The 13919-nt window shown below is 42.3% G+C and overlaps 1 protein-coding gene and 1 pseudogene across 1 annotated transcript; one reads left to right on the top strand and one right to left on the bottom strand.

Moving 5' to 3' along the window:
• Window positions 1-823: 823 nt before the first annotated feature.
• On the bottom strand, window positions 824-4800 carry LOC109467974 (annotated as a pseudogene).
• Window positions 4801-5801: 1001 nt separating this feature from the next.
• Window positions 5802-13338, top strand: LOC109464167 (BTB/POZ domain-containing protein KCTD19-like). The gene is made up of 5 exons (XM_019761135.1): window positions 5802-6207; window positions 6359-6377; window positions 7671-8050; window positions 9451-9930; window positions 12331-13338. The coding sequence occupies exons 1-5, from the start codon at window positions 5803-5805 to the stop codon at window positions 12673-12675; spliced, it is 1629 nt and encodes a 542-aa protein (XP_019616694.1). The 5' UTR covers window position 5802; the 3' UTR covers window positions 12676-13338.
• Window positions 13339-13919: the final 581 nt, after the last annotated feature.

Here is a 13919-nt window from a genome sequence, read left to right as displayed (position 1 = left end):
GTTTGTTTATCTTTGTTCGATACCATACCAAACATGACAGTACGAATACCACTGTATACATGTATACTCAGGGCTTTAGGACTGTTTTTCTTTCTAGAACATTGATGCTTATTTGAGTCAACGGGATTTGGATTTTACTCTTTCCATAGTTCAGCATTGAGAACTAGGAAATCAAACATACTTCGTTCTACGAACTCATGACATCTAAATTTGAAGATGTGTTCAACATGCCAGGACTTGTCAGTGAGTGTGTTACCCCCTCTTGATCGTTTGATAATCTAGTATAAATTAAGCGCATAATGTTTTATTCCAATGATGTTGTACATGGATGCCACATATTTATGTCTTGTATATTATCACTTAATAAATATTTGTAACCGAACAATTACTTTACTATTATCTTCTATGTTTTGTTGATTAACGAGGGACAAATCGTAGTTTCATTACCGATGAGTGTTGACAACTGACACACGAGCACGCAATATGCCATCGTAGTTACAAGTACGCATGTGCAGCCGTGATGCCTTGTGGGCTAGGTCAAAGTTCAAGATCCCAATCCTACTCAGCCTACATTTTGTTGCCTTAGAGGGCGACTTTCACCATTGATTAACCTTCTAAATGCTGCAAAAACGGCAAGTGGAGATTGTTTCCATCAAATGATCTGATCTATCTAAAATTCCACTCCCGAAAACCTATTGTGGGTCATAAATGGGGATCTTTGACCTATTACACGTGCATCACTACTGCGCATATGCAGTTGGAACTACATGTACGAAATGGCTTATTTATACCCTCGTTGCAAACAAAGGACATGATTCTGAGATATGGTTTCAATGTGTTTATTCTACAACGTTGAGCTCAACAACAGCGGATGTCACCCCCCTCAGCTGAATGCACGAAGGCCGAGGAAGGCTCCATACCCCTCTGAAAGAACCCCCCACAATGTGGTTTGTGATTCCTTCGTCATCTAGTTGTCGGGTCCAAGGACTAGCAGTGAATACATAACACACACTACACACACCGTTACATTATAAAACGGCAAATAGTCAGTCAACTAGATGCAAACGGAGAGAGACAGTCAAAAAATATCAAGGTGAAGATTTCGTGATTGTTCTGTTAGTGTCAGTGGAATAGAAATATTAAGGTCACAAAACACTGTTCTCTACTTCGGTCGTAATTGTGATTCTGAGAATAGAGTTTAACATATCGCGAAGAAGGAATGGTCTAGTTGAGCCAGGAGAGGAAGCCACTGTTACGTGAGCTCCTCGCCCCGGAGGTGTCGCGGCTTGAGGTGTTCCAGTTTTTGATGAAATCGTCGATGACGGACTCCAGATCGTTTGGTGTCACGTACGACGAAAACCTACACACGAAAAAAGTCATGAATTCAAGAAACACGCGTCATCTGTTTTTCTTCAGGTAAGAGGTTTTCCTGAAGACACATTTCTTCTAGAGCAGTTCCACCGGCACTTGTTACAGCCGTGGCGGCCATGTTGGAGTACAGCAACATACCTGCATGTGTAACAGACGTGCAATGTACTCCAACATGGCGCAATTTACGTTAATATAATGAAAGACCATGCGATCCAATCCACGAACTTGGTCCTATCGCTAGGATAGCAAAACACCAATCTGTAACATTTCAAGTACATGTCTAAAACAACATAATTCTTACCTCTTGGCAGCTTTTCGAGCTATAAAAGAACATAATTCTTACCTCTTGGCAGCTTTTCAGCTATAAAACAACATAATTCTTATCTCTTGGCAGCTTTTTCAGCTATAAAACAACATAATTCTTATCTCTTGGCAGCTTTTTCAGCTATAAAAGAACATAATTCTTACCTCTTGACAGCTTTTCCATCTGGGTCGACTAGAAACTTCTCGAAGTTCCAGCGGATGTCGCTGTTCTTGATAGGGTTCCAGTACAGCCTGTTCTTGTCGGTAAAGTAGTCAAAGACAGGGGGGCAGCAGCTCTGGTGACGTAATAGAATTTGATGTTAAAGATTGATGATGTAATAAGATTCGATGTCGACGATAACAAACAAAGCTGTTGCTGTTTTGATGTTTAGGGTTTTATGGAGATGAAACACTCCTGTGAAACACCCAATTGGTAGTCGACTGGACAGAGCACTGCATCCGTTGTGGGTTGAAAGTCGAAATCACTTTTGCAAGCCAGTACAGCACAAGTTGTCGTTTATTAAGGAACATGCCGTGCATTTTGTACGTGCATATAGAGGAAGACATGCTGGTCATGCAAGTAATTGAAACAATATAGAACAAGAGTTCCACGATCTCATACCTTCGCCAAATGATGTTAACCCTTGCGGATGACGAATTCATTATACAATTTTAATAATTGATTTTGTAAATAAGCGCCTCATTTGCATGGATTATATCAGTTGATCATATTCTCCACCCAATGACAGCCTTACCTTAACAAAAAGGATATTATAGCACTGCCTCATAAATTATGCAAATGAGGTCATGATTTAAATAAATCATGTTTATTGATGTTCACCTTCACTTAACTTCCAAATGTGGCAAGTATGAATTCCCAGCAGTTACAACTATGAAATTATAAACATTTGCCATTGATTATGCAAATTAGGTCCTCATTTACATAATATATATCCTCAGATGTTTTTTCTCGTTCTCAAGTAGATGTCAGAAGTGTTTCATAGTTCTATCATCGAACAAAGCAGATTTATAGAATTTCCTCATCAATTATGCAAATTAGCTCCTGATTTGCATGATTGTATCTGATTATGTCAAGTATCACTTCAACTACCTACATACCAAAAATCACGACAATCCGTCAACCGGTTCTTGAGTTATCCTCCTTCGAAAAATTTTCAACAAATGCTCCTGCAGTTCCAGAAAAAGCCGCTAGGGGACCCAAACTCATGTCACTTCTTCTCTATCCCAAGAGCTATTTGCCATCCAAAATTCGTGACCCTAGCATGTCCAGATCACGAGATATCAAAACCGGAAGTTCTGCTGCAGTACCTAGGAAAGCCGCCAGGGGCCCAAAAGTCTAATCGTTTCTATGTCTCATGAGACCTACCACCTACCAAGTTTCATTCCAATCCATCCACTGCTTCTCGAGTTATCTTGCTAAACCACAAACACACACACACACACACAAACGCTACTGAAAACATAACCTTCTTGGCGAAGGTAATTATGGAGTGAATTCGAGGAGGGACACAACAACAGCGGGCTTCATCCAGACCTTACAGGACGGGCCGTTGTCATGCCCCCGCCCCAACCGGCAATCCCTATCGGTCCCGCTTATAGGAACTTACCTTCAAGTAGGTGTAGAGGGCCTGTTCGTTCGCCCCGTTACAGTCTGCCTTTTGGAACATCGGGAAGTTAGGGACGTAGTTGTTCCCTGGATTGACGTACCTGTCGTCAAGACAACAATATTGGTAATCTAAAACAAACCCCATATCACACTTACATTCCATAACAAACGATATGCATGCAAAAAAAAATGAAATTAAAAAGTTTACGCTGCAGTACCAAGGAAATACCGTTATGAGGTCCAAATTCATTTTAGATCTTCATCTTCTCGTGACGGTAACACTTGCCATTCTGACATGCGGAAATTATTCAACGTTCAATCTGTATGACCTCAACTTGACATTGAAACACTGACAAAGAACAGTACACAGGCTGAACATTGTCCCAGGGCCAGTCTAGCAGTATGGTTACTGGTCTAAATGAAGATAGAATGTGACTTTACGCGTACAGAAGATGCACTCTTGTAAACATCATTGCAAAAAGAAAAAAAGAAGATAACAAATTAAAGTTATTTTTGTGTTTCGGGCAGTGCAGTTTTTTCATTGAAATATGGCATGGATTTTAAATTGACACCACAGAGAGACCTGTTGGCATCTAGACCTGGCATCTAGATCAAATTTGTCTTGGGCACCGAATTGTTCCCGTTAGTTAATAATTAGTCACTATTCTAAGGTCGCGTTTGACTTCCAAGGCCGTCTACTATTGCAAAATCGGGAACAAGAAATGGTGTGAAAGCAGTCCAGAGTTTGAGCTATCTAAACGGGTAGATCTCTTAGTATCTGAGGTTTAAAGCACCGTCTACCGAACTGGAAAATTGCTCAAAGGGTTCTCGCAAAATCCTACTTGGGGCACAAAACCGCATGTAATCTTGTCTACATCTATCATGAACACAACACAACACAGCACATTCACACATTGTAGAGTAATACGTAGTAACCATGACTCTTGGTGCGTCACAGCATTGTGTTCTTATCTGGAACTTGGAACAGAGCAAACAATGGGTCAAAAGTCTGAAGAAAATCAAACAAAGGCCGACGCCTATTATGTAATTCTCTACTCACTTGACACAGTCCAAGATCTTGCTGTTGGGTGCAGGCTCTTGTAGACCAAAGTTGTTGGTGGGAAAACCCAGGATTTCAAAACGGTGACCGTTCTGGTCGACCATTTTGGTCCTTAGTGCATTCAGGTCGGGGTACTGCTCGTTGAACCCTCAGAAGGTGGCCACGTTGACCACCAGCAGGGTCGTACCGCGGTACTCGGCCAGGCTGACGTTGCGGGACCCGTCCAGAAGCACCGCGTAGTGGTTGTGGAAGGATCCGTGCTGCGGGGTACAGTTACATTCTTCTGTACGCTTGAAGTTCTGGGCTAAGCCAGGGCCCAAGAAGCCCAGACAGAGCAGGGAGGCCAGAAGGCCCGAGGACAGCGCCATCCTGTCCGCTCACTCCACTGCCGAGTGGTCACTCTGTGGGTGTGTCAAGACTGGACTTTACACATGCGCAATGAGCATACATACATGATGCAGCAAAAAAACATGATGACCCAGTTGTTTTGGAGTTTGGGCAAATGACCGTACGGTCAAGTGTCATCGGGCGGAACAGAGTTACGACCACCTTTGACCAGTTCATCGTGTCACGAGTAGGGTAGACACCACCGCCGATAGAAATTTTAGATAAGTTGGTATCAACAGCGCAGTGGTAGTCAATTGGAACTTCCAATACGCCTAAAAAGTTGTTCATAACATGCTTATCTACATGGAAAAGTCAAAGATCTATTCTAATCTATAGGAGATCTAATTCGGTGTAGCCAGTATTATCGCCACGACGAAAATATGATGTCTACCAACTTGTTCTCAATTGACCAAGGCCATCGCCCCTTTTCTTCCGTGACGCGACGTCACTGAGATCCTTGTGCCCAGATTAAATCGAACGTTTTACTCAGTTGTCTCCTTCCGCACTTTAAAATCATTAAGACCCCTTCTTGGTCAAATCACACACGTTTACATCTTAACTACCGAACGTATGCCAAAAACAACAATAATTCGCCATTTCTTCCATGAAAATAAATCTAAAAGGAAAAAAAGCGAGGGATTCTAGACATTTCCACAGGATGCTCTCACTACGACTGCTCAAAGTGACGTCAGCCGCCCTGACGGCCATAAATGAGATCACGCCGATCAGCCATTAGACTGTGGCGTTAGACCAGACTGGAAGTCTTAGTGTGTGGAACACTTCTTGTTTAACATTTCAGGTATGTAATTGTCTTATTATTCAGGCGTACTGTCTTCACTTTCCAGCCCCAACTAACGCCATGTATGTTAAATCTTGAAAGTATTGACTGACAAACCGAATTGATTACGTTTGTTCCGAAGTTTGGTCATAACAGTGACCAAAGTTCAAAGTCCTTTATGCTACCACGTTTAATTTGTAACTTAATAATGTCTCATTACTTTCAGAAACCGACGTTTGTTAAGTTTTATATCAGTAACGGCAGACATCGGTAAACATGAACATCGTGACACTGAATGTCGGCGGCCACATCTACACAACCGCTCGGTCTACCCTCACCCGCTACCCAGACTCCATGTTGGGCGCCATGTTTGGTGGAGATCTTGAAACCTTGCGGGACGACCAGGGTCGGTACTTTATAGACCGGAACGGAAGGATGTTCGAACATGTCCTCAACTTCCTCCGTACGGGCCAGCTGGTCCTTCCTGAAGACTTCAAGGAGCTCCCTCTGCTCGAGATGGAAGCTGATTTTTATCAGATCCAGCCGCTCATCGAAGCACTGAAAACTTACAAGGCCAGCTGCGCTCATGACTTCGTTGTTGTGAGACCATCACTGACATATCCACAATTCACAGTAGTGAGCGCTAACACTAAAGAAGTTGAGAATAAGGTAAAAGATCTGGTACAGGCGCTTGCAGACCAATTGTCGGCTGAATATGGAGGCGGCAATGTGCGTGTGCAACATGAAACGTACATGGCCGCACTGCTTGGAAAGTTCGATGAGATAGGTTTTGCAGTTCAGACTTGTGTAGTCATGAGAGAAACCTGCAAAGAGTCTTAAGAAACAAACCCGTTAAATCTTAAACACGTTAAATCGTCTTCAAAATGTCGTTATTGTTTAAATTTATTGCTTTGTATGGATTTCAAAATGAGATAATGTACTGTATGTAGCATATACAGGCACGCTGCGCAATTGCAAGTACTGTAGTAATAGAATTAGAACCACTTTAAAGTCTTGTAACTTTCTCCGTAATTTGAATTCACTCAATCACTCATGTGCCGCATGTTCCCGATGGGATTCAAATATTGCTTACTACTATTAATATTTTTATACTCAAACCCTCCGCTTCGTCAAGTCAAAATACCTACTGGCATAATGCAATATAATTTTATTGTCTAACTTCTAAGGAAAGAAATTAGTCGAGGCTTCTTCATGGTGAAAAATAAATGACCGAAGGTTGGGAAAATAATTGAACACACAGAGTGTGCAAGCGGTACAACATGTAAATAAACCCACAGAATGAAGGTTGTCTTCTTTCTTGTGTGGCTTGCGCTAATCTCCAAGCAGATCCTAGGGGTGCAAGGCAGTATCCAAATGGTCACTGTTGCTTGGCCGATTGGATACTGCCTTGCCACCGTAGAATCTGCTTGGAGATTAGCTTGCGCATTCCAGTTCGTTAGGGGGCACGAGAACGTAGAGCTTTCTTTATTTTCGTTAAAAAAAATTAGAGTGTGATATGCCACCTAAATATGATATGGTTTCTATCGACACTTAAAAACAATATAGGAAACGTGGCCAAATAGGTTCACACAATCTTACACCCCTCCAGTCCTTATAAGGCCCCAAATATCCTCAACAGACTCCATTACTGAAAAAAAATTACGAAGAAAAATAAAGGGATTTGCCTCCCGTGACTGACTTACTGCGCCTGCTCCAAGTGACGTCAGGCGAGAAGACGAAGATCGCGAGGATTCAGTCGTACGCCTGTGGTGTGGGACCGAGCGTGAGGTGACCTGTCTGTAGTCATATCTAACTTGAGCAGGTATTGCCTTATATTGGCCTTTTCACCATGTATAGTTGGAGAATTCACTGACGTCGCTTTCGAACCGTTGCCACAAGCTTAAGTATTTTAATGCTACAGTAACATTACGATACATTCTTTCCGCCGTAACAATTCAATCAAGTTGCCATATATTCATATGCAGAGTGTACGTTCACACCAGGGTATAAAGGTTACCGAAACTGACTGAGTTTCAGTTGCAAAGTCCATCGCGCTGTGGTGTTTAGTGACTTACACAAGGCATTAAGTACGTATTGTTTTATTGCTTCCAGGTTCAAAAGCTGTTAACACAAAACGCCCTTAGGAAAGATGAGTAACCCCAACGATATTGTGAGCTTAAACGTCGGTGGTCACATCTATACTACAACCAGGGCTACTCTCATGGCCGGGTCCCAATCCATGCTAAGCAGGATGGTCAGCCAAGGGCCCAGGGGACGTGCACAAACCAGAGGCGCTGAACCGTTGCGGGATCCCCAGGGTCGATACTTCATAGATCGGGACGGGGTGGTCTTCCGGCACGTGCTCAATTTCCTCCGAATCGGCAAGCTGGTCCTTCCTGAGGGCTTCAAAGAGCTCGATCTGCTCGAGAAGGAAGCTGAGTTTTACGAGATCGAAGAGCTTATCGAAGCTCTCCGGATCATGATGGGCAAGGATCGTCCCGAGGATTATTATTATGACGACGACTGATGACTTGATCGATCCAAACGTCGATATCTGAATCTTTATTGGCCCTAACTGCTATCCTGCATGGTAGTATTGGCTGTAGTTTAATCGACGCATTCATTCCGTTTCCGTAGACTTGAATTGCCACGTGTTAAAAAGAAAGTTGAGTTTCCCGACGTGTTTAGAATATTGCAGAATACGCCGAGAAGATATGGATTCAATCAAACTCAACCACACTGTCACATAACCATTAGATTTATTTCTTGAACGATCACTAATAACAGCACATGGTTTCTGTAATCTTTAGCTGGATGCGAAATGACTATAAAAACATATACTTCAATGCAAGTTCTATAGAAGTTGAGGACATGATCAGCCTGACATGATGCAAGGGTTGGTGAATAACCTAGTGTATATCCATATAAAAGAGTGACAGTCCTGCTCAAACTCATGCTGATTTTTACACTACAAACGCAGAATACAAAGAAAGTTCCATGGAACTTGAGGACATATTGGTTCCCTAATGTTCATAAATGAATGGAGGAGGTAATTAAACTGTGTGAATTCTGTTTCCGGGTGTGTTAATTATTTCGGCAATGAAAGCTACCTCCCAATACGGAAATGGCATTACTAGGTAAATACATAGCGCCTGAGAAATGTATTGAAGAGTATTTAGAAATAAATGACTAACCCAATTTCTGATTTGTTCTTAATGTATAGAAAGTATACCATTAAGGTAGATTTGACCTCATGTGACATACATAATTGCACACATTGACCTTTGATCTGTCACCTCACCTTGTCGTATGTACGTACCCAGCATACGTCTAGTGTGTCCTCAGGGCACACGTGCACGAGGTCATCACCTTTAGTAGACGAACCACGGCGAATTTAGCCGTCAGATTGTCAGGCTTGAACTTGAGGCAGAACCTGAGCTTCCTGTTTCAAACCAGGTAACGTTACATGTATTGTCAAATTTAACATGTATTCTGTTGTTATTTTTCTAACTTCGCTTTCCGGATCCAACCTCAGCTAACAAAGCGCTAACCTTGACCACAGCGGCACACAGGGTTCGCACAGTGGTGGCTGCACATACAATAATAATAGAGCCAAGTCTAGAGTGCTCTAGGTCGCACTTGTTATGGCAAGTTGGTTAATCCATGGACTGTATTGTGTTGTTAGTGTAGTGTGCTTCTCCCCTGCATCGCTGTTTCACAATTTTCTATTGTACAGCAAGGCAACTTTGCATTTTCACGATGAACACGGACACGTACGGTGGGCCTGTACGTCATAAGACATTCAAATGACGTATACCCGGAGGTAAGGTCTACAGTTCACAAGACGAGACTTACTTATTACATTTCGTGACTTCTTAACTTCTATTTACTTCCAGATTATAGACTTGTTGAAACTAAATGCCAGTAGAGATGAGTACGTCCAGCGACGTCGTGACCTTAGACGTTGGAGGTCACGTTTATCGCACGACCATGACCACCCTCACCCGCTACCCAGACTCCATGTTGGGCGCCATGTTTGGTGGAGACTTTGACGCCTTGCGGGACGACCAGGGTCGGTATTTCATAGACCGGGACGGGACGCTCTTCCGACACGTGCTCAACTTCCTCCGTACAGGCCAGCTGGTTCTTCCTGAAGACTTCAAGGAGCTCCCTCTGCTCGAGATGGAAGCTGATTTTTACCAGATCCAGCCGCTCATAGAAGCACTGAAAACATACAAGGCCAGCATGTATCAACGCTGCGCTCATGACTTCGTTGTTGTGAAACCACATAAATATCCACAATACACAGTAGTGAGCGCTAACACTAAAGAAGTTGAGAATAAGGTTAAAGAGCTGGTACAGACGCTTGCAGAACAATTGAGTACTGAATATGCCTGGGACCAGGTACCAAGTGAAGTGTACATGGCCGCACTGCTTGGAAAATTCGATGAGATAGGTTTTGCTGTTCAGACTTGTGTAGTCATTGGCGACACACCGACATGGTTCATGGTAAGAAAAAACTGCAAAAATTCTTAAAAAACGAACCTGTTCAATTTTAAATTCGTCTTCAAAATGTCATTAGCTTTATGGATATTTCAAAATGAAAAAAAACGATGTACTGTACAATTACTTAAGCATTGGTATATACATATGCGCACGTAGCTACTTGTCTAGAAAGACCCCTATTATATCGTATTAATGTCGTTTCTGTAGTTTACTAGTTAGCTTGAACTGGATGTGAAATTACTTAATCTTCGTCCTGATTTACATGTAGTAATATACTAAAGAGAGTTGAATAAAGCTGTCACAAGAAACAAAAACTTAAAAAAAAAATTTTAAATGGTTATATTAAGAAAACAAGTCACACAAGACCGCGAGGAAACAAAATGCAAAAGGTAAGTTAAATATTTCATACACGCACTGAAATATTTTACATGGTACCCCTACGACCCTCAGCGAGGTCAAGGGATAGGTGAGGTGAGGTGAGGTTTTTACAACTCTTCCCCTGCGCTTGTCGAAAGTGGTTTAGCCTTGCTCTTTGCATCTGCTTAAATCGTCAATTGAAAGGTGCTTATTTATTGTTCCGGTATAGCGTACTGCCTTAAGGCACACGTGTTCATCATGTGACAATCTCGAACCAGTCTTGAAACTAGACATGCTGTCTAAATGTGTCAGTCACACAAGCACGACTCACGGAGAGTGCATGCGCACTAACCGAGACACTAGACGAGCCAGGGGTTACAAAGGCTGCTTAGGAACATTTGCTGCTATCAACATCATGGCTTGAACGTGGTTTTCACCTTTAGTTACTTGTGGCACCCTTCGTGTAATAAGGTACAATGGTAGTACGGTGACCACTCACGTGACCCGAAGAAAATGGTCACAGAAGACAGGTGGCCTCTATAGACTGAAATGAGAGAGATTCCCTCTATATATATACTTATATAAATACGTTCCCCAGCTTTAAACTTTTAGATGAAACCTGTAAAGTTGAACCTGTAAGTAGTAGATCACATTAGCATGTATAGTTTAAGTAAGATATTGCTGTATTCTTTCTCCTGTTTATTCATGACCTGTACTTAACTTGTAAGAGCAAAAACGTACAATAAAGGTCTTTTATTCATTCAGTCAAATTGTGTGGCTTCTCTTTTCGGGTGTGTAAATTATTTCGGCAATGACAGCTACCTCCTAATACGAAAATTGCATTACTAGGTAAATATATAGGGCAGTGACATTTAAATATATTGAAGAGTATTTATCATCGTTAAGTACTTATGACACTATATAAACTAATGATTAACGGAATTCCTGATATGGCGTTAACGTATAGAACGTATACCATTAATAAAGGTAGGTTTGAACTTGAAACACATGCGGCATACATAATTGCACACTTTGACCCCCTAAATCTATTATCTCACCTTGTCGTACCCAATATACGTCTAGCGTATCCTGGGAACGAGATCATCACTTTATCCAGTAGCGCTGCAATACGGATTTAGCCGCCATATTGCCAAGCTTTAAGGTTTATAAAGGCAGAACTTGTGGAGCTTTCTGTTTCACAAACCAGGTATTGCCTTATATGATTTCTCATGTATGTTAGGTAATTTTTGTCACCTCTATTTCCAACCTCAGCCACAAAAACACCAACCTTGGCAACAAGCACGCAGTGTATGCTGTGTTTGCACTGTGGTCACGGTGGTTGCAAATGCCATAGAGCCGAGCCATCTAAAGGGCTCTAGGTCGCACCTGTTGTGACAAGTTGGTCAATCCATGGAGTGTATCGTGTTGTTAGTGTAGTGTGCTTCTCCCCTGCATCGCTGTTTCACAGTTTTCCATTGTACAGCAAGGCAACTTTGCATTTTCACTTTGAAAACAGGCCTACCAGGGACTTGTACGTTGAAAAAACATTCAAATGTATACCCGGAAGTCTAGGGTCTACGGTTCACATGCGCCTTAATATACAATGCAAGTCAAGCGCACTAGCTTACTAATTACGTTTCATGACTTCTTAAGTTCTATTTACTTCCAGATTAAAGAGTTGTTCAAACGAAGTACCAGCAAAGATGAGTAGGTCCAGCGACATCGTGACCTTAGACGTTGGAGGTCACGTTTATCGCACGACCATGACCACCCTCACCCGATACCCAGACTCCATGTTGGGCGCCATGTTTGGTGGAGACTTGGGCGCCTTGCGGTCGGACGACCAGGGTCCTTTTGCTACCAAAGTCCTTTATGCTACCACGTTTAATTTGTAACTTGATAATGCCTCGTTACTTTCAGAAACCAGAGTTTATTAAATAACGGCTGACATCAGTAAAGATGAGCGGCTCCATCTTGACATTGAATGTCGGTGGTCACATCTACACAACCACTCGGTCTACACTTACCCGATACCCAGACTCCATGTTGGGCGCCATGTTTGGTGGAAACCTTGAAAACTTGTGGCGGGCCGCGCGGGACGACCAGGGTCGGTCCTTCATAGACCGGGACGGGACGCTCTTCCGACACGTGCTCAACTTCCTCCGTACCAGCCAGCTGGTTCTTCCTGAAGACTTCAAGGAGCTCGCTCTGCTCGAGATAGAAGCTGATTTTTACCAGATCCAGCCGCTCATAGAAGCACTGAAAACTTACAAGGCCAACATGTAACAGTTATCATGACTTCGTTGTTGTGAAACCATCATTGACATATCCCGGACAACACACAGTAGTGAGTGCTAACACCAAACAAGTTAAGGATAAGGCAAAGGAGCTGGTACAGGCAGTTAGAGACCAACTGTATTCTGAATATGGACACGACCAGGTACCACATGAAGCGTACATGGCCGCACTGCTTGGAAAGTTCGATGAGATAGGTTTTGCAGTTCAGACTTGTGAAGTCGTGAGCGAGACACCGTTTTGGTTCATGGTAAGAAAAACCTGCAAAAATTCTTAAAAAAACGAACCTGTTCAATTTCAAATTCCTCATCAAAATGTTGTTATCATTTACTTAATCATTGCTTTATGGATATTTCATAATTTAAGATGTACTGTACATTACTTAAGTATTGGTATATAAATATGTAAACGTATCTCTTTGTCTAGAACGATCACTATTATATCGTATTTATGTCGTTTCTGTAGCTTAGTAGTAAGCTTGAGCTGGATGTGAAATTACTCAATTTATGCATGTTTTGACTTGTAATAGACCAAAGAGAGTTGAATAAATCTGAGGCAAGAAATAAAACTTCTACGGGGAGCCATGATCATATTAAGACAAAAGTCGCCATGGGGAAACGAAATACATAAGGAAAGCTAAATAATTGTAGTAGTAATAGTAGTCCAACATGTCGCCGATAGTAGTCCAACCTGTCCTTTCGTATCTGCTTAATCGTAAATTGAAAGGTGTTCCTGTATACTATACTGTCCTATACGCCTAAGGCATTGCGCACATCATGTGACAATCTCGAGCCAGTCCCTGAAACCAGATCTGTTGTCTATCAATTAAATGTGTCAGTGACACAAGCTCGACTCATGCAGATTGTATGAGCACTAACCGCGCGCCACTAGACGAGCCAGGGGTTACATATAGTCTCCTGTGCAGGCCTCAGGGGCGGGTGGCAGTTTTTATACTGCGTTTTGTAGAGTTTTTAACGCGTTCTATGTATTGCCGGCCATCCTACAACCAGCCACCAAGAGAAGGTTTGTATCCGGAATTTTAATAGTGAGAGAAGGGTAGAAAAGTATTCTGCATTTGCTCGTATTGCAGACATTTCTAAATAAACTAACGATAAGTGCTACATTCACTGTGGAGTTTGGGTGTTTTCATATGTAGCCCCCAATCTTATTTAGGAAAATAGCACTTGGGATGAAGTTACAAATGATCTCCACCCCTACACACACACACACACACA

The sequence above is a fragment of the Branchiostoma belcheri genome, unplaced genomic scaffold (assembly GCF_001625305.1).
Source record: "Branchiostoma belcheri isolate BF01 breed outbred unplaced genomic scaffold, Haploidv18h27 scaffold1, whole genome shotgun sequence".
NCBI lineage: Eukaryota > Metazoa > Chordata > Leptocardii > Amphioxiformes > Branchiostomatidae > Branchiostoma > Branchiostoma belcheri.
Note: the sequence above shows the minus strand (reverse complement) of the source record. Positions and strands in the feature narration are given on the sequence as shown.